The sequence below is a fragment of the Paramacrobiotus metropolitanus genome, unplaced genomic scaffold (genome assembly GCF_019649055.1).
Source record: "Paramacrobiotus metropolitanus isolate TYO unplaced genomic scaffold, Prichtersi_v1.0 Parri_scaffold0000070, whole genome shotgun sequence".
NCBI lineage: Eukaryota > Metazoa > Tardigrada > Eutardigrada > Parachela > Macrobiotidae > Paramacrobiotus > Paramacrobiotus metropolitanus.
In genome coordinates this window covers 49,106-69,324 of record NW_026570290.1, presented here as the reverse complement: position 1 = coordinate 69,324, position 20,219 = coordinate 49,106, and the positions used below count along the sequence as shown (strand labels likewise).

The 20,219-nt window shown below is 41.3% G+C and overlaps 5 protein-coding genes across 5 annotated transcripts in view; 4 read left to right on the top strand and 1 right to left on the bottom strand.

Moving 5' to 3' along the window:
• The window catches only part of LOC129594608 (ran GTPase-activating protein-like), a 39,631-nt gene extending 27,452 nt beyond the window's left edge, over positions 1-12,179 (top strand). Inside the window, exons 2-15 of the mRNA XM_055491355.1 lie at positions 5,940-6,121; positions 6,198-6,340; positions 6,589-6,648; positions 7,170-7,484; positions 8,023-8,181; positions 8,361-8,474; positions 8,997-9,181; positions 9,654-9,906; positions 10,559-10,636; positions 10,773-10,862; positions 10,998-11,043; positions 11,178-11,251; positions 11,479-11,612; positions 11,858-12,179. Of these exons, the coding sequence (XP_055347330.1) occupies positions 6,028-6,121; positions 6,198-6,340; positions 6,589-6,648; positions 7,170-7,484; positions 8,023-8,181; positions 8,361-8,474; positions 8,997-9,181; positions 9,654-9,906; positions 10,559-10,636; positions 10,773-10,862; positions 10,998-11,043; positions 11,178-11,251; positions 11,479-11,612; positions 11,858-11,948 (1,836 nt within the window). The 5' untranslated portion in view covers positions 5,940-6,027 and the 3' untranslated portion in view covers positions 11,949-12,179. The remainder of the gene's footprint in view (positions 1-5,939; positions 6,122-6,197; positions 6,341-6,588; positions 6,649-7,169; positions 7,485-8,022; positions 8,182-8,360; positions 8,475-8,996; positions 9,182-9,653; positions 9,907-10,558; positions 10,637-10,772; positions 10,863-10,997; positions 11,044-11,177; positions 11,252-11,478; positions 11,613-11,857) is intronic.
• Positions 467-2,754, top strand: LOC129594610 (uncharacterized). Its single transcript, XM_055491357.1, has 5 exons — positions 467-601; positions 674-910; positions 994-1,338; positions 1,782-2,127; positions 2,210-2,754. Exons 1-5 carry the CDS (start codon positions 568-570, stop codon positions 2,475-2,477), a joined length of 1,230 nt encoding a protein of 409 aa, XP_055347332.1. The 5' UTR covers positions 467-567; the 3' UTR covers positions 2,478-2,754.
• LOC129594614 (shematrin-like protein 1) lies at positions 3,532-4,588 on the top strand. The gene is made up of 2 exons (XM_055491363.1): positions 3,532-4,055; positions 4,124-4,588. The coding sequence occupies exons 1-2, from the start codon at positions 3,631-3,633 to the stop codon at positions 4,374-4,376; spliced, it is 678 nt and encodes a 225-aa protein (XP_055347338.1). The 5' UTR covers positions 3,532-3,630; the 3' UTR covers positions 4,377-4,588.
• A 902-nt stretch (positions 12,180-13,081) lies between the features above and the next one.
• Positions 13,082-16,855, top strand: LOC129594609 (uncharacterized). Its single transcript, XM_055491356.1, has 6 exons — positions 13,082-13,321; positions 13,655-13,815; positions 14,083-14,329; positions 14,952-15,331; positions 15,593-15,869; positions 16,187-16,855. Exons 1-6 carry the CDS (start codon positions 13,246-13,248, stop codon positions 16,534-16,536), a joined length of 1,491 nt encoding a protein of 496 aa, XP_055347331.1. The 5' UTR covers positions 13,082-13,245; the 3' UTR covers positions 16,537-16,855.
• A 1,294-nt stretch (positions 16,856-18,149) lies between these two features.
• LOC129594624 (histamine H2 receptor-like) lies at positions 18,150-19,297 on the bottom strand. Its single transcript, XM_055491375.1, has 2 exons — positions 18,407-19,297; positions 18,150-18,344 (listed from the first exon to the last, which is right to left on the bottom strand). The coding sequence occupies exons 1-2, from the start codon at positions 19,295-19,297 to the stop codon at positions 18,150-18,152; spliced, it is 1,086 nt and encodes a 361-aa protein (XP_055347350.1).
• Between the last annotated feature and the right edge of the window lie 922 nt (positions 19,298-20,219).

Below are 20,219 nucleotides of genomic sequence, written 5' to 3'. Positions count from 1 at the left end.
TCACTATGTTTACCTTATTGTACATAAAATTACATGGATTGTGTCGCACTTGAATCTATAACGTTTCGACATTCAAAGGACATGATCCCATAAATTTCAGACAGCTCTGTCGTAACATCACCAAAACCTGATTTTATTTCTGTTTTTACATTGCCAAGTCTTTTGTTGTCCACGTTTTCAAATACTGTACTTTCAATATTATCGTCACCTACAGAGTACATTCACTGCGACAAGTAGAACGATTTGCTCACAAGTAGCTCTGTTTTCCTATTTCGTAATATATTGGTTTTGTGATAGGAAGTGCACAACGTAGAAAACAAACCAACAAACAGAAATTCCGGTAAAGTTAACGATAAGGATGGCGCAAACAATCGCTAAACAAGGTTTGGCTCTGATCTCATCAAGTCTTATCAAGAGCATTTTGATCAAACCGCGCGCGTGCATAAAACCCCTCGGCTCAGCAAACTGCATTTTCACTACCAATTTTCTTCTTCTGCTAATGCACTATCCTGCAATGCTCCAAGAAAAGCGTGGCCTTTGATTTTTACGTTACAGCAGTAAAGAACGATGGAACGATATTTATGGATGTTTATTACCTGTGGTAAGTGACTCGTTCATTACACAATTTCAATACTGAACTGCCGATTATTTTGACCTTTACGTTGGGCACTAGTACACTTGGGAAATGCCTCACCACCGGAAGGACGAATTTCGCCGGGAACGCTAAAGCTTTCCAACCCATATGACCAGTCCTTCGTTTGCCCATATGACCTTTCGCAAAACCCTGCGTGTTGTCGGTGGAATGTGTACGCCTACTTAACTGACTATGTTAACTCAACAACCTGGGAACGACCCCAGGGCGACAGTAATTTCATAGCAGGAACGCATCCTCCGGAACTATCGGATGCTTGTACGGTTTTAATGATTTCTCATTACTTGCTGCTAGAATACTAGTGTACCATTAATATTTGTACTAACATGGCAATTTTTCAGCAAAGAAAACACTATTTTCGGCGTGCAGTGCCGTGCAGGACAGCGGCTCGAGCCGCACCGCAATTTATCTGAGCAAAGGCGGTTTGTGGGCGGATGGACAGCCGGTCCGATTACAGTTCTGGTACAGAATCGATTCACAAGAAGAGCCGCGAGCCAAAGTGACCTTAGCAACCGTAACAGCTTACGGCCGCGAATTGCGCACGGTTTGGTCCGCATTTAGTCCACGCGATGAATGGACAATGCATGAGGTCATCGTACAGGAAGACGAAGTATACCAACTGCGCTTTTCGGCGTTCCATGCTTGTGTCTCATCGATTGGCCTGTCCGGAATAACTGCCAGAAAAGGTAAACTTAAGTTTTGCTATTTTGCTAGATTTATCTGTAAAAAATCATTTTTGATGATTTCATAAAACTTCGTACTTTGATTGATTGGAAACAAGAAAATAGTAAGTTGAATGCTCAAAATACGTACGAGATAGTATGTACAACTATGCCCTAATCCTAGAGTCAGAACACAAGTTGTTGACTTAGGGACCAGGAATTGTGTTTTATTAGTCTTTGCTTTATTAGAATAAAATTTAATTTATTTTAATACTAATTAATTGGCGTAGAAAAGATTTTGTTTTAAAACTGGTTTGAAGAACCAAGATCTAGTCTAGCGCAGCAACTTATAGACATCACTTTGGCAATACAAAACATGAGGTCATTCTCATGCTGTGCAATACATCAACAATTGCAGCACCGGTTGATACTAACACAAATCCATAATTGTCTGGAACTGTTTGCAGTGGAGCTGGCTGAGGATACCAATTGCTTTCCGACGACAACTGCAACAACGCCAACCACGACAACCACCACCACATCTACCACTACTCCTACCACCACCACTACAGCCACCCCTACCACCACCACAAAGACAACTACCACTACCAGGCCCACCACTACCCGCACCACCACACGCACCACCACTCGTACCACTACGACAACCACGCCAACGCCTACGATGGCATTGACTATGCGTGTAATCAGCTTTAGCCGAAGCAAAGACTGTGACCCGTGGGTGGGGATTCGCGGAGAATGTGATATGAATTTTGGCATATCGTACAACTGGGCCGATCATACTGGCCAGGCAAAGTAAATTAGCTTACGTTGCTTTCCGGTTAAGCAGAAAGGCGTATTAAGCCATAAAATATCAGCGATTGTTTTACAATTTTAGGTATGAAAGTCAAAGCTACCGCGCTCCGGATGATTCGAATACAGTATACCTTCCATCATATGTCAGCACCACGGGAACCGTACTACGGGGTTCACGTGCCGCTGTTTCGATTAGCGCTGTCGATATTGACCCTGCGGGAAATTATGACGATTACATTGGCACCTACTATTTCTACTATGATGTTCCTCAAAGGCCCGTGGGGTCAGTACGTGTGACAGATTACCGGAACTATGCTGAGATGGTAGTGGAATTCGTCACTCACTACTAGCTTTGCGCTTTTAATAGGTGTAACGAACCTATGCTGTTTTACAGCATAGTTCATAACTGATAAATCGGCTTAGATGCGATGGTATAGTCTGATGCGTCATGCGTGATAGTTTTTCTAAAAAAAACATGCCATATTTTCTCAATTCTTGGCATGCGAATTGTTTAAATGCGGAACGCGATTCGCCACCCTAATCATTCTGGGTAGGATGACATGCTTCACAGCACCCAATACTTCTCGTACTGATGTTATTCTGGTAAAAAATTGAAATATAAAAAATCTAAGAAATCTAAAGAAATCGATTAGTTTCAACGAACGTATTACTGCACTTTTGACGCATTCACTTTTAACATAATGCTGGAAAAAGAACGAACGATTTTGCGTGTAATTCATTGTGGGTACGAGTACAAATATAGTGTTGTTGGTACACTTTCAATAACAAATGCCGCCAACAACGGTAACGGCGACATTGTAACTGCCGCCAGTTTAGTGGATCACATAACTACATTGGAATACGGACAATGTAGCTGTATGGGAGTGCTAATGCACACGGTTGAAATCAGCATTCAGCAGCCATTTGCAAACTACATAATCAAAGCCGACGACAGGGTGGAATAATTTCACGATGAGGCGTTCAGCATGCTTCCACGGTCACGGTCAGTTTTTATGCCGACACATGCAGTGGAATGATACTATGCTAGAGGTACTGTAATTTAGCATACGATAAGCAACTCACCGGTATTACTTGGGCGGCCTAAATTAGTGTAAGCATGGTTAGTTCAGCAGAAGTCGAAACTAACAAGGAATTAACTGCTGGCACATTACAATAATTTGCCTTCCTAATGCATCCTCATGGTTATCCGCTCTGCATAATCGTGGACGCAAAATGCTGCAGATGGCACATGTGCGTCGTCTATCTGGCAGGAAAATCTGTATTCGATATACGGTACACGGCCGATCGGTGCGGACAGCGCGGTAGTAATTCGCGGCAACAGCGGTCAAATGGCGCTGTTGTGCAGGGCCATCGGCCAAGCCTGAACGGTCGCATGGGGCCAAAATCAGGCTGCTGTATCGCGCAAAAAAAGCAGCTGCATGGATATACGGTAATCAAAACAGTGACCATCGACAACTAAGAGGCTGCCTGTTCTAACGGACAATGTTGCTGACTGACTCGCTACTCGCTCAACAAGCCACCTCTCAATGCTTACGAAATGTCGTGACCTTTTGGGCGCTCATACTGGGGAGCTGGCTGCCCAGTGTGGATTCCCAATATCCCGGCGGGGGGCCGCCTTACGGCGGCGGCTATGGTGGGCCACCCTGTCCGCAGGGGCAGCCCTTTACCTATGCTCAGCAGATCTATGGACCGTCACCGTCGTATGCGCCGTATGGGTACAATCCGTGTCTATCGACGGTGGCTAATACCTCTCTCATCAACTACATCCTCAGCGCGGTCCAGTCCTCCTATCTACCGGTCAATTTCACCGACACCAACCTCAGCGCCAACTTCACCGCCACTTATAACGTCTCCAACTACGGCGGGACATATGGATATAATCAGCAGCCAGCCTACGGAGCAGTCGGGTATGTCGGTGGTCTTAATTTCTTTTTCACGAATGCCCGTTGATGTGATTTGTATTGTGTGCTGTTAGAGCATACGGTCAACCTCCTTATGGTGGATATGGCGGGTACGGTGGCGCGCCCTACGGCACACCGCTGCCCGGCTCCTACGCCCAGCCCTACCTGGGCGGGGCGTTGCCCAATGTCCCGTACGCCGTCCAGACGTATTACGGCCAACCGTTGGTCTATGGCAACGGCCCGGCGCAAAGTTACGGAGGGTATAATGGAGGAGGATATCCCGGCGCCGCCGGAGGCTACCCCGGTGGCGCTGCTCCATATGGATAAATAAATATACGACGGGAATCATTGTGCAGTCTGACAATGTTAGGAGCGCATCACGATCTGTGTTCATTCGTTGACCTTTCCAAAAATTCTCAGCTTAAGTTTTATTATGCTTATGATTTTGTTATCTGGATACATGATTTATTAAGGTTATTCTGTTTTCTGTTTCCCGTCCAATAGGCCATTTTTTATAATTGATGGCTGAAAAAAGAAACACGTCGACAGAATGCGTATACATACATGTACGTACAAAATTACAAGTATCGGCAGTGATATTCGTGCAAGATCTAAATGGAGGTGCTTATTAAAAGCAATTTGTGGTGTTCAATCTGGCACTGAAGGGCTAACTTGTTAATTGTGGTATGACTAACCAGTAAGTGCACGACTGTATAATATAAGTATACGTACTGATCTTAAATCAATTTGTATAAACTATAAAGTATGTACGTACATGATGGTTAATATATTTCATCGATATCATTTGTATAACAGCCCCCTAGAACAATCGAAAGGTTATTTTGCAACTTATAAGCCACGGTCAGAATATAAATCGAATGAAGCAGATCGACAGATATTGTGCTTATGTTCATTGACATGAAACTTCAGCATTTAACGCTAAACTTAAATTCAGGAAAATTGAAAACACTGCATCTTTAAATTCCAGAGACATACTATTAACCTGATTTTGGTAATGCATCTGCATCATTCTGCAGCATAAGTTCAAGAGACCGAATAGCGTACACAGTACACACATATTGTACATACTGACTGTACATTATGTGAAGTTAAGCTATATAGTATTGGTGAGCAAAACCCGTTCAAGCGTTTAACCATTTGAATTCGCAAAAAGCGTGCTAAAGCATACATTTTAGTTTTACAATAAAACTGATTTCTGCTTTAGCAATCTGGGGAACTGAAATGGTTAAACGCTTGAACGCGTTTAGTTAATCAATATAACTTCACATTTTCACTGGTACGCTTCTGATGCAAACTTGTAAAATGTAAAACTTGCTGTTGTAACTTGTAAGTACTTGAATTACAGTAGAAGGGTACCGATGAAAACCGTGAATAATGCTTATTTTTATTAATAGCTGTTGCTCGTAACGCAAAACCAACTTACTGGTAAGCCCAGTACTTCTGCGGAACATGGTAGAGCACCGATACGCGTAAAACAGAACCATAAGTACATAATGTAGAACACCGCCGGCGTCCATAATTTCCATATTATGCATTTACGGTATAATGCACCTAAAAAGAACGAGAAATTTTAAGGTGTCTGTATTCGTAACGGCAGCTTTCAGTTATTTGTTCCGAATATGTCGTTTTAAATTTATAACACCATTCAGACTTCATTGCATTCAGGAAAGATTTTGACTGTATTCGGAATACAGTATTCCACAAGAAAAGCCAACAAAATTCACCAGGGAGAACTGTATTGCACGGAATGTGTAACCTCGGCTCGTGACGCTTACTTCCATTTGCACTGCACAAGTGCACAGTCTCCGCTTGATGACAAAACTAATAACTGCCAGTTCAAACTTCAGGCTTTTTACAGTGGTTTGTTGCTGACTTGCTAGTCGGATTGTGGTGATTCTTCGAAGCCTTTTCTCCCTTTCTCTCGAGTAAAAATTCTGCGACGATACCTGCCGCAAATATGTCGACTGTCAGCCTTCAGGATCACTTTATTCCGCTGAAAACGGACAAACCCAGTGATCCCTCGCGGTTTAAACTGGAAAGCCCCGATCAGAGTAAGCTCGATTTGTCCCCTTCATTGATCCTGATCGATTGGTTCTGTGCTGCGTAATTAACGATGTTTTTACCTAGTTCCACAATTTCTGGCTGCATTACAACCCCCCGCATCCAGGAATGTTGAAGTAGTGCATTTGAGCGATCGCGGGAATATCAGCATCGGGAAAGAGGTGGCCAAAGTTATTGGCAATGCAATGGCGAACTGCGGAGAACTCAAGGTATCCCGTACAAATGCGGGACAATATTTCCTCTGTTTTTTGGCTTTATGCCGCAGACCGAACGAAACATTCGGTCGATGATAAATGCTTCGAAATCATTGCAAATAGAGTCAGAGAAAATTCGATATGGAAATATCTGTCGATAATTAAGTGTGAAATACCAGCATAATGTTATATAATCCGCATTTTTAAATTCCGCATTTCTACCATTTAAACCGCAGGGTGAACATTGAAGTTCTGCTTTTCAGGAACTTCATATGGTTGCCGCGTTCAAAGGCCGCGATATCGATGAAGTGGTACAGTGCCTGGTATGTACAAAAATATCTTTTTGCTGAATTTTCGACAATACGCAGGAAAAATGTCATCGTTGTTGTGTAACTTGTGTTAGTGATTGATTGTGTGGAATTTGAGAATTATTTTTTAATACAGCGTACTTAATATAATGCTGCATTAAAACATTTTATCATGAATTTCTTATTTTTTCGTTGACCAATTTATGCGTACTATCGTAATTTTAAATTGGAAAATCCAATTATTTCACGCAGTTTCTGAGGATTTTGTTTGTTTTCAGTGCTGTTTCTCTGTTCTTTTTTAGTTCATCTCATTTGTCGTTCCTCATTTTTCACAGTTTATTAGAGATTGCTATTGCATAATTAACCGATTTATAGACAAATTTTTTTGTGATTTGATTTTCAATGTAATAAAACAATTATTTTTACGTACAACTATCGTACAGTAAACAAACCGGTTTTTTACAGTCATTTTCATTTTTTTAAAATGCTTGTCGCGGGTTTGCGTGTTCATGTATTAGATGCCTGCCTTTCCCTAGGAATCCCTGGCCGCGGGCATAGCGCGCTCCGGATGCCGTCTGCGGCTGCTGGATCTGTCGGAGAACGCGTTGCGGGGCACGGGCATCCGCGGCATGGCGGCCGTGTTGACGGGGCGCTGCTGTTACGGGCTGCAGGTGCTGCGGATGAGCGACCAGGGACTGAGTCCCGAGGGCGGACGGGAGCTGAGCGCCATGCTGTCGGAACTGCTGGCCAATGCCGTGGCTGATGGCGAGCGGGTGAAGCTGCGCACCGTCAAGGCCTCCAAGAACCGCCTGGAGAACGGCGGGGCGCTGGCGCTAGGGAATGTCTTTGCGGTGAGTCTTGGCGGGTGTTTTGACACATTCTTCGCGGACAGATTTTCTCCATAGCTTGTGGTTTTTATTCCATTGGTACCTTCAAGTCTATTGTAATTTTTAGTTTAATTTTTTTGGTAAGCTCTTTATTGATTTAATATAGTTTATATGGTTGTACAATTTTTCCCGTTAGTTGTGTTTTCCCTTTTAATTTGATCGTTTAAGTTTGCTGTTGGAGTGTTCGTTATTTTAATTTTGTTTGTTAGATATTGTTGGTGCTTGTAAATTGTAATGTTCATTTTATTCAGACATGAATTTTTGTTAAATATTATCGTTTAATATTAGTATTCATTTTTATATTGTACTTTATTCAGTCTCAATTTTTTAACGGTGTGCTTTCTTGGTAAATTAGATGAAGTTCTTTTTTGTTTAGACAGTGATTTTTATTTCTTTGATATTGTGTTTTATTTGTAAACGACTTGTTCTCATTTGTATTGAATTTTTCATTTAAAATTTTGTTTAAGTTCGATTAATTTAATTAATGTATTTTTTGCGGTAGACGATGGGTTCCTTGGAAGAAGTGGAGATGTACCAGTGTGGCATTCAGTCCGCGGGTGTGGCCGGTTTAATGCGGGGATTAGCGCAGAATAAGGGGCTGCGATTTCTGGACATTCTGGATAATACCGCCAATGGTGAAGCGGAAGTGGCCATTGCTGAGGTACGATGTAGTTTCCATATCTTCACCCGAATTTGGTTACCAGTTCTTAATACTGTATTTCGCTGCTGTGTGGTGTGTCCGTTCGGCACATTTTTAAAATAGCAGCATTCGACAAGGCAATTCCGTCGCTGTTAGAATAGTGTGTTTTCCCTTTTTCTTTCACGTTTTCTGGTTTTTAGGCGGTTCCCAATTGGCCGAAACTAGAGGATCTCCGTCTGAATTCCTGTCTTATCAGTTCCAAGGGAATGGTGAAAATCTTGGCTGCTCTCCAGAAAAACTGCTCATCACTGAAAGTAAGTTGCTAGTAGTTTATTTTTTTTAATTTTATTATTGTGGCATCTGCTGTGCTGTAGTTATACACACCGAGGGCGTTTTTTCGGCTCATAATAATAATGGAAAAAAGGAAGATATTTATAAAATAAATGCTTCGCTTGGCCCATTATCTGAATCAGTTATCCCAGTTTTAACAAGTTAGGCAGTTATCGCTTGGCCCATTACTTTAATGTGAAAACATTTTTTTTTGTTTTTGACTCCAGTGCCACCGCCCAAGGTAACACTAGAGTGGTTGGGGGCCCAACCCAAAATTACAACCCAAGATCGATCGGAAATATTTAATCAGTACAGAGACTGCATTTCAGCCAGCCGTAACTTTTCATGCAGCCGCCCGCCGCAGGGGCTGTCAATTCGGTCAAGTGAATAATATATTGATCCCTAAAGCGGTACTGATTGAAATAATGGGCCAAGCGAAGTAGGAATACATGTAGACTGATGTAGTCGAAGAATTATTATTATTTGTCTGCTGTTTTCATCTGTAGACATTAGACATCGGCGAAAACAATATCGATAAGAAAGAGCACCAAGAAGTCTTGGATCTGCTGTCGCGCATGCCCGCCCTGCAGGAGCTGGTGCTCAAGGGCAACGATTTCTTCGAGAGCCGCACCATGAGGAATTTGTTCGAAGCGCGGTTCAGAGAAATGGGAAAGGAAGGAGTGATTAAGGCGTAAGTTTTTCGGATTGGGTTTCATTAATAGGTTTTTTGGCTGTATAAATTATGGTTGTAAACTACGTAGCGTTTTCCTCAAAATTCGTTTATATTAATTTTGTATGGTACTCGTCCAATAGATCCCGTTGTCTAATAAGCCCAACAATTTATGTTTATTCAGTTAATTTTTTATATAATGTAAACTCGCTTCATTCGTTTCTGTAGTTATTTATTTTTATTTACTTTATTATTTCTTGTGCCATTTATTTATTCATTAGTCTGTTGCGTTTGTTCTACACTTTTTGGTTTTGAAATTGCCCATTTTATTTCTTTTTAATTTTGGTAAAACGGCAGCTTCAGCATAATCTTCTTTACTGTTATTTTTCTGATTTTTCTGAATAGTTTTAAACTGTTGATAAAATAACTGATTTCGATGTGATGCCGCATGTCTTTGGTCCGTTGAGAAAAAATTCGTTTCGGTACAATACAGACGCCTGGCCGGTGGGCACACGTATGATGATGCGGGCAGCGATGAAGAAGAGGAATCGGGGGAGGAGGATGATGTGGTGGAGGGCGAGGAGAACGCCGCCTATTCCGTCGACACTAACGGCGAGACGCCCAGCGAAGGCGACGGCGATGAGGTGGATGATTTCCTTCTGGAGCAGCACGGCGAGGGCATGTGGGATGTGACTTTCCCCTCGTCGGCGGCCGATGATAGTGATGCGTTTGCCGTTGTGGATCGGGTAAGAGTCCGTAAGACAGACCACTGTTATCACTAGTGTATTCTACTGGAAATGTGTAACGCGCGTAGTTCGTACATGTTTAATATGGGTGAATTTACTACCAGTACTAAAATGCGACCGTGACTTGCGACTTTAAAACTATCCGTTTTATCGTTGATCCCTATGATTGGTGAAATTCTTATTTCGTAAAATCAAACCAAATTTCGTGCACAGTCTTTGGAATTTAATTAATTTCATTCAAAACGTTTTCGAATAGCTTACTTAGTAAATATCTGTCTCAACGGGATTTAACGACATTACGTAATAATAACTTTTAACGCAATAAAAATAACGGTAATGATAATAATAATAATAATAATAATAATACGTGAATTCTTAAGGAAATAGGTACTTTGTAATGTCGTTACATGTATATTGTAACACTGAAATGATTAAATGCGCCGCTTTCCCCGGACGTTTCGGCCTTTTGGGATAGTAGTGGCAATAGCGTAGTGTTGTGGCATGGTACGATGGTTCATGATGGTACAGTTGGTGGAGTATTCTATGCGCATTTTAAATTTTAATGAAATCGTGCTCTTCAGTTTTGATGATAGTTTTTCCCGGGCATGGATCTGATTATTATCGGGACAGTAATGGTCTTTTTATTTTACAGTATGGTCAACGACTGGAGCGGAACAACTGTTTCAAATATCTCGGATATACCGTGACGCAGCTCAACACTATGTTTGAGGTGGATATGATGTTAAAATTAATATATATTAAAATTCCATTAAATAAACGTAATCTGTGCTTATATGATGAAGAAGTATCTTCCTTTATGTGGAAAAGGTCCCTACGGTCATTGTTTGTTTTATCCTTTTCAACAGGCGCAGCAGTATTATCAGGTTATCCACCGTCTGGTTGTCATGGTTGGTGACAATATTCAGAAACTGGCTGGCGAGGAAGACCATATTCAGGTACCAGTCCAGATCAAGTAATCCTCGTACATATATTTTTGGCTTTTTGCAGTGACAGTGCATTTGACGTTGTGATGTGACAGTGCTCTTTGTTGTGATGCTTGTATTAATTATGGCTGTATTTTCTATGTGTAGCGTTTACTCGCGGATCATTTGTTGGAAGCAACACTGCAGTACACGGGTAACTATGCAAAAATATACTAATTAATTTCCTTATTCAGTTTATTCAGATACTTATCTTCTCTTTTCGCATGGCGATTTTTTTTTATAAAAATCAAATATTAAAATTCTTTTGTATATGGATTATTTTTGCAGAGTATTTGCTGTCATACGCCATCATGACGGCCGGACACACATTTTTTGAGGAATTCTTCCGATGCTGCGGACTGGTGAATGCGTTTATATACGAACAGATAAAAACAAAATAATATTGAGTTGTTTATATTTTTTACGAATATTAAATGATTATTTAAATATTATGTATTATTCAAATATTCTATCAAGTATGGTAATATCTGCGTTTATATGTAGAAAATATATTGAAGGATATTCTAGTCTGTATTTATTATTTATATTACATAATTGTTGATTGTTGTTAACCGCGTGGTGGTTGCAGTTTGGAGCGACTGCCCCCGTTGTGCTGACGAGTAAAATTCAACTGTGTGCACTGGCATGGATTTTACGCCATGTTCTGTCCGGAAACTATATTCCTGTCTACGCGCTCTCCCAGATTGACCGCGAACTGAAAAGGTTTGTACGAAATTCGCTCGTTTTTTGGAGAATGGTTCTGGTTATTTTATTACTGACGTTTTATTTAAATTCTTGGAAAAAAATTAATTTATTAAATTTAAAGAAATTTTAATTTATTTCTCAACGGCGTTGACGAAAGTCACAGTTACTGATAGTCAGGTGCAATTATTTAAATAAATAATATTTTAGTTTATTGTTATCATAAAATTATTTTAAAATTTATTATCGGCATTGCTTTTTCATAGCCCGAAGAACACGGCATTGGTGGCGAGTCTGCGGAATATTGAGGGATTTTTAACCGTTTTCGGCGAAGTGCAACGACAATCTCAGCTGTAAATTATTTTATTGGTGTTGGAATTGAAGTGGCTCTCAATAGTTTTGAAAGTTTCGCTGGGTTGAATTAGCATTTTTTGTGCTAGTGGGTGTATTGCGTCGACCTCTTTTTCTGCACAGTGAGTTTGGTTTTTTTTTATTTGTGCGAAGACTGTTTCTCCACGTAATTTGAAGGATAACGAAGGCACCAAAGCTGGAAAACCACAGAAAACACTGTAATAAATTAAGTGCTGGTTTCGCAGTAATCATTCACTATCTTTTGATTGAATGATTGGAGAAGAATGCTGAATAATTAAAACTATAAAAATAAACGGAGGCGTGTTTTTATGCGGCAGAAAGCACAGAAAAAACCTGTAATAAATTGTTGATTGGAAATTAAAAATGCTAGGTAATTAAAAAATAAATGCAGACATTTTTGTGCGACAGAAATGCGATGAAAACACTAATATACTGATTCATAATTAACAATTAATTAGCATTTTGGTTGAATAAAAACTGATAAGAAATGAAAACATTTTTATTAAGTACCATACGGGCGTTTGCATGCTTATTATAAATTTATTGATCAAAAACTAAAAGTTCACGGTCTTTTGGTTGAACAAAAATGCTGAGTAATTTAGTGCTATTAAAACAGGTGTTTCCATGCGGCTTTCTTTGTGCATAAATTACAGGAAAATTAGTTGCCGCTTGAATGACCGTTTTTTGTCCATTTTCTGCGTGGATGCCGACGCGTGGCTCATCCATCAGAATGTGACTTTTGCGTACACCAATTATGATGCTACAAAAATGTACAAATTACTGAAACTGATTTATATATTGAGTGATTAGCGCCGTGTATTAAACAATATGCCGTGCAGCAGAAAGGTATCGCGCCGTCTAATGGACGTCCACTGACCATCAAAACGCGCGTACGTCACCCTTTGGTCGCCTTAATCTGCCATAAATCACACCAAGTAACAATTACATGTTGACAGAATTAATGCCATACGACAGTGACGGAAAACGGAGCCGCACGAGCCAAACACACTACTGTATATGTACAGCTGGACGTTGTGATAGATTTTCGTGAATATTTTTTCCGCTTATATAATCGCGTCTAGTCTGGAGGTTTGCCGCTACAAAATCTATAATTACGATTTACCAAAAAAAAGTGTATCATGTAGTTAAGTTGTAGAAAGTATATCATACCGTTCATCTGTTTCCTTATGATGCAAAAGGCATAATCTCCAGTGAACTTTGTTTGCGTTGAGCCCCTGCACTGTTCTGTTATTGCAATACTTATCTATCACTGTGCGCAGCTATGGATTTTTCTGTAATAAGGATACACTTATTCCGCAAACAAGTTGGGATTTTCTTCTATCCATTTCAGCTACTGGGTAAGATAACCTTTGCAAAAATTAGCCTATGCGCTACATGACCTTCCATAGTTAATGTAGTGAAGCACCTGTAATCTGCTCCACGGTTCAATTTCCTCTTCGACTGCCACAAAGCAATTAGTTACTTATTAAATCAGTACCTTCTTACATTACCATCCGGGCTTCATTAATTGTGCTTACAGCGTGATAAGAATAAACCGGCTGTCTAAGCCCTTTTACGTAAAACACGTACTTCAAGACATGTACTTGTTTTTCTAAGTTTTCATCTACGGTGTTTATATCTGTAATTACAATTAACGATAGTATCGTAAAAGCACGTACACCGTTTTATAGGACTCCTGATACCTTTAGTGAACGGGATTGTTCCCTTTCAGGACACCTTCAATGACAAACTTGCTTATGGCAGGGACAACGACTATTCTTACTCTACGCAAGTGCCGCAACGATGCGGCATACCAAACACCCTTCCTTCACAGCCAGGCCAACCGGCAGCGGTAAGATACGAGTATTAACGATTTAACGTTCGTATTTCAACAGAATTAATGTATTTGCTTGTTATTTTATCCGGTGTTTGATTTGCGCAGCAGCTGCAATATATGCAATAATTACTATGAATTAAGCAGTCTATGTACATTTTAAATTTAAATTTTTGTTTGACTTTCATGATCAAGTTATATATACACAACGCAGTAGGACCTTGTAGTAATTTTATGAGTACTCTGGATCGATGTTGGTACGCTTCACATTGCGATGTATTGCAGAGTGAAGGCGTGTGGTACAGCTACCGTCAGACCCCGCCCATTCCGGTCAATTCCTACTACGTGGACGTGGGCATTCAGCAGACGCACGAGCCAGGCACCGGGCAGGCGGCAGAGACCCAGTGGTTTCAGCTGATGCAGTACCGCAGCGACAACCGCACCTGCACGTATTCCTTTTGGTCGGGGTACCAACTGGCGGACGGTCGACAGCTGGGCGAGATATCGTCCGATCAGGATGGCTATATACCCAGTAAGCAACAAATAAATATTGTACTATAACCGAATCTTGTATCACCCATCATTTAACGAGAAGGTGTAGCTCTAACATTTTTACTAAAGAAAGTGACCCGGTACAATGCCCGGTACCAAAATCGTGTACATGAACGGGAGCTTTTACTTGTGAACATCCTATTTAATTCACCCATATTCGATAACTGTAATAAAAATCAAAATGCAAGAAAAAACTAGGTACCAAACAGAAGGACATTACAGCAGCTCTAATATATTTTTTATGATAATTTTTTTCATGGCTGTTGCATCTTACTTGCTTAATTTTTGTTTTATTACCTATATATATACATAGCTACGTACTACATAATTAATTATGCTTTTACTAAGTGTAAAAGCTTGCACATAACACAAGAATCATTGAGCTACATCCAGTACGTACACACACAAAACCGTTGGCAAGGTCATTCTATAAAAACACACTCCTAAGGCAGGTTTCTTATGACTTAAAGTTGAGACTCCGGCGTTCTTTCGTATCGAGTATCTATTACGAACGCCATCCTCAGTGTACTCCGAATACTGCCAATCACAAAACTAAGCCAAACAATGTACAATTTGATTGTGCTATTACGCATTTGTTTTAGGACCAGATAACTACATCGCCACGTACTACGACTTCAGCGTCTTCGGCTTCGACTATCAATGCGCCCAGCCGAACTACACCAGCGGATTCTGCGATAAGCCGGTATTTTACATACAGACACGTGAGCGGCCCGATGAACTATCGGCCGACGTCATGCAGAGAATCGACGACACCGTTAGTTCTATCCTGAAGCCGTATTGCTTGACGCTTAACGATGTTCCGAAAACAATTTACACCAAAGATTTACCACTGTGCCCTTTGATCGACCCACCGGATTGTTTTGAGAAGAAAATACAGGGTTATTCCGACCTTCCTGTTCCCAGTCAAAAGTGTGGTTTCCCTCTTGCAATTCCTCCTTGGGAAAAGCACATACCGGAAAAAGTACGTCATTAATATAATAATTTCCAGATGTGACGAACATTAAAAAGACCTTCAACACATCGTTGAGGCCGTTGACTAAATTTCCAAATATTCAGGCTGCAAAATGCGTAATTATGGGTCGTCAGTTTTGACCAAAACCCTTATTCCTATTTATTATTTGAATTATTACTTTTTTTTAATATTTACTAAGCTTCTATTGATTAATAATAATGATGAATTTATGACGAAGTTAGTATTACTTGTCTTTACTTAAATTTCCAGGTACAGGGAGCGTGGTATTTGTACCGGCAAATTGCGCCCAGTCAGTCGTCGAACATCCTCAACAACATTTACGCTTCGTATGGTCTCAAAGATACTGCTGTACCTTTCACGGATATCTATGCCGAATATCAGTGGCTACCCAGTTCCTATTACTCCACGCCGGATGGGGGCGTAACATACATCTGCCAGTACGACCACTGGATCAGTCGTGTGGGTGCGGATGGCAGCCAGATGATCATGGACTACGCGTCCGAGAGTGTTCCGCCCTACGCTCCCAGTAAGAGACGACATAAACCTTAAGAAATTTATCGTTACATATTGCAAGTTTCGCGAAAATTACAAGTTTACTTATAATTTTATTTGGTTGACTGCTGATTTTTTTAGTCTTTTCGTTTTGCACGTAAAGCGCATTGCTACAGTTCAAAAAGCCGTGTAGGGTAAATGCCTAAAATGAACTGCTGAGACGCTGAATAACAATGAATGACCTTTCGGAATTTGAATATTTAAAAGAATTTCATATATTAAATGTCGTATACTTCCACAACGGTTACAATCATATATTGTTCGCGAATTGTCTAAATCCTTTTTATTTAGACCCAGAAATCCATGTGATGGCCATAGTGTACGATTACAATAAATACTCCATCGACTACGGGTGTGCCAAACCCAACCTGAATACAAGAATCTGCGAAGCCCCGATAATTTACGTTGCCACACTCGTCCGACCCACCAAGTTATCGTCCAGCGACAAAGCGGACATTGACCGGATTCTGGATACTATTTTCGCACCCTACTGCCTATCGTCAGCGGATATTCCGCTGCAGCCGTACGACGATAACCGACCCGACTGCATCTTAGCAAATCCCGTGGGCTGTGCCAATGCGTCCATGCAGGTCATGGGCGTGGACATAAATGCTGTATTAAACGGAAGTACTGGGCGCTAACCTGTCCTTGCTTTGTTTCTGGTGTTAAAGTTTGTACGCTTCCGGAAAAAATGCACATTTTAAAAAGGTTGACTATATGATAACAAATATTATAAGCGTAATTCACATCTACTATTAGTCCGTGATAAACTGAACAGGTACACAGTTCCGTGTACTTTTTATGCACAAGTACAACCGAGGGTCAAAAAAGTGATGCTTCATTTTTGCGCTTATTACGCAAGCAGGCGCTTCTCAACGAACTTTGTTCTAGTGATTTACAGTATATACATTCGATGTGTTCGTGTTGCACTCTAGCTGTTGACTTTATTAATAAACTGTTTGGCCGGTTTCCACTGCTTCGTCATACATAATACATTGATATTCAATATTAATACCAAAATTATTGCAGCCGACAATGTCATGTTTTGCCATTATCCTATAAACGTCCTTTAACGCTGACGAACAGTATATACCAACGCTCTGATCACGTATATGTCAGTTTCACTATTATCCAGGGTTGACTGTCGTAAGCATCTTTTCCTGTTTTTTTGCACTCTTAGGTCAGTAGATGTTAATTACCTCAGTCACTGTGAATACTTACCAGCAACCGGCACGATGCACGAACTGTGGCCTTTACTGTTCACTCACGGGCAGAAGACAATTTTTTTACAATATGGACAGGATGCATTTGTGAACCGACCGATAACAGAATCACCAAATTCCAGAGTGTGTCAGTTCACACTTCTCAGAGCAGTGCATGCACGTGCACGATGATCGGCCACAGCAAACATATCCAGAGATCAATCAAATTGATTTGCTTATATGTAGGAGACTGCGTCTGCACGATATACGCTGCATGCAAGGCATGAGTTCACAAAAAATTACAAAGAACGTGCGAAAAGAAAATTAATGTTTGCGCAAGATATTTGCGACGCCGTTTGCAGAAGGAGTTGTATGTATTTCTACTAAGTCCTGATGTACGTACGTGCATGATCTCCAGATTAAAACAAAACTCCGGCGCCAGTATGCACGGCATGTTTACCTAATTGCCGAGCTTTTATCCTAGATGTTAGTGGCGAGCTATCCTCGGCGTAGTAAAACATTTTTGTTTGGATTTGACGAGACTGTATAGTACTTACGTTGTGCGTAACCGTTTCCGGCCGCTCTGCTCACTACGAACCGAAAAGTTAAAGAAGTTTTCATAACTGACAAGTGAGTTCGTGTTTGCACTTCGCAGGTAGATGCTATAAAAAAATTTGCAAGTATTTATTAAAACGTAATGCAGGTTAAAGGTTTTGCTCTGTATATTCTTTTCATCCAGACGAGATTTACTGACTATAACCAGAGAACGTAATGTTATGAAAATGCATAAAACATAAGAATTTGCGGGCTAGCATCTAGGTATTGGCACAGGGATCACAAAGTGCGATGAAACCTTGTCGGCTGCATGGCATGAAAGCCATAACGTACTATTTTTACGGATTATTTTGACAGAACAAACGGGAAAAGGTCTGACCGAGTTTCCGTTCAGTTCGATGGCGAAATGACTGGTCTTGTGCGTAATCACAGGGCGGCAAACGTTGGTACGGTTCCAGCTGAAAATGGCTTGCAGACCACCAACTTGATGTTCATCCCTAAACTGCAGGCTGATTGGCTTTGTGCTTAGTTTGTTGGCTGGAAGCAGGCGTCTGCCGCTTGTTGACACCCGGCTGTGAATGGTGGTCGGAATGTGTGTGACTTCCACTGTAATCGCCCTCGGCAATCTTCTTACACCGGAACAGCCGAATAACATCCTGCTGGCAATCTCGACTCATGATGAAGAAGCTGATCTACAAAGTCACCGACATTCTTCGTACAGGGTAGAGAGCATTTTTAATTATTGACGCATTACCGGTGATGATAAGAGACCCAAGTTGAACACGCTCCGAAACCACAAGGGAGTCACCGGGTCGAGCACCTCGCCTCCCTGGAAACTCCGGGCCAGCGGATACAGCAGAAACGTTACACTGTGAACAGTGGCAGTAATGCACAATATTTTCGCTAAATTAATCCGGCGAGCGTCTGCATGCGATGGCTTGTTAGACTGCGGTGTGGTCGTTTTAACTTGCCGGTGATTTTGCCAGCGCTTCTCCAGCAGGAGTTTCAGTGCAATGAGGATGTATAAAGCAGCCGTTAAGGCCAATGGCAAATACGTCCCGATGACCTGTCGCACTGCGTACCACTGGCTGGGTCGGCTGTAGCATTGTCGCAGTGGCTTTACTGCAGTCGCAACCGCATTGGGCATGTAGTTATACAGGTTAATGATAACGCTCAGCGTACATATCAAAATGATCTGAACGCATTGCACAGCTGGTGATGTAAAGCGTTGGTAGAGATGCGGTTGGACGATGTTAATAGCACAAAAACGATTCAATGCCAGAGCGAATAATCCCCACATGCTGACGGCCACCGTGACAACGAAGAAGAAGGTGTGGTGGACACAGAAGGTGGTGTTGAAAAAGACGCTTTCTCCGCTTCCATCGATCTCCGCTGCGTAGGCACCGATACTGGCCGATGGTAGAAAAAATCCGTTAAGCAGCATCTCCGCTATGGTTTGACTGATAATCAGATAGCGCGAACTGGAGAATAACGACTTGCGCCGTAAGAGAACAGCTAAGAATGTCCCGGATAAAAGGCATCCCGAGATGGCGATAATCAGGGTCAAGGTCAGGTATGCCGTGTACTCGTATTGGTACGCTGCGTATAACCATGTCCCGTTAATTTTTGGCGTGGAATTATTCATGTTTTAACGTGTGATACAGGGCGCTCTCCAGTAACACGAAGCCGGTGCCGGACGCAATGAAAGTATCAAGTAGATAAACTGTGCATTATTCAGGCATGAAAATTTAATGGCGCTTCCGTAACTAAACACCATGAAAAAAATGTATTAAACCATCATGATTGATTATGGTTAAATATCCGCATGAAAGCAGCCGGACGGTACACTGGGGAATTTATGAATAGAGGGCTGCAGAATCAGGATTTGGGAGCGTTGTTATAAGGAACACATCGATCGGCTCCCGCTTATTTCTGGAATAGTGCATTTACCGGCTGTTGACAATGGCAATTGCTGACTACTGAACCGTGTTAGCGGCGATGCTGTTCCAGCGGAAACGGTGCCATACCGGCTGATGATTGTATTACTCTGCAGTACAGGATACTGGGCAATGTTAATCGAAAAAAATGTTGACATATTGTTAAACGTATAACGCAAATGAATTCTATATTCTATGTATTCTTTTCAACGCACTTCTGTGTATAATAACCCGGATTTTGTTTTTTTGCAGTACGTTCTTCGGAATGCAGCGTTGTGGAATAGGATCCCAACCTAAAAGCTTTTACAATATTTAGCGGAATTGCACACGGAAAAAGCATAAAAGCGTTTATTTAGCCGTCGTTTGATACTGTGTTTCCATGAAATTATGTACAAAGCGCTTTCGTCACTAGCTAGTGCGGGGTGTAGAGCGGCGGAATAGGATGTTTGTGTTGTCATAATTACGAGACGGCACAGAAGCCAAAAGAGAGTTCACGATTCTGTGAATTAGCAGACGCTTGATACTGCATATATTCACGAAATGTAGAGATAACTTTACCACTCTGACGGTGCATATGCGCGTAGGTACATATATATGCGTCGGTGAAATTTAAAAAAACCTTCTGCGAAA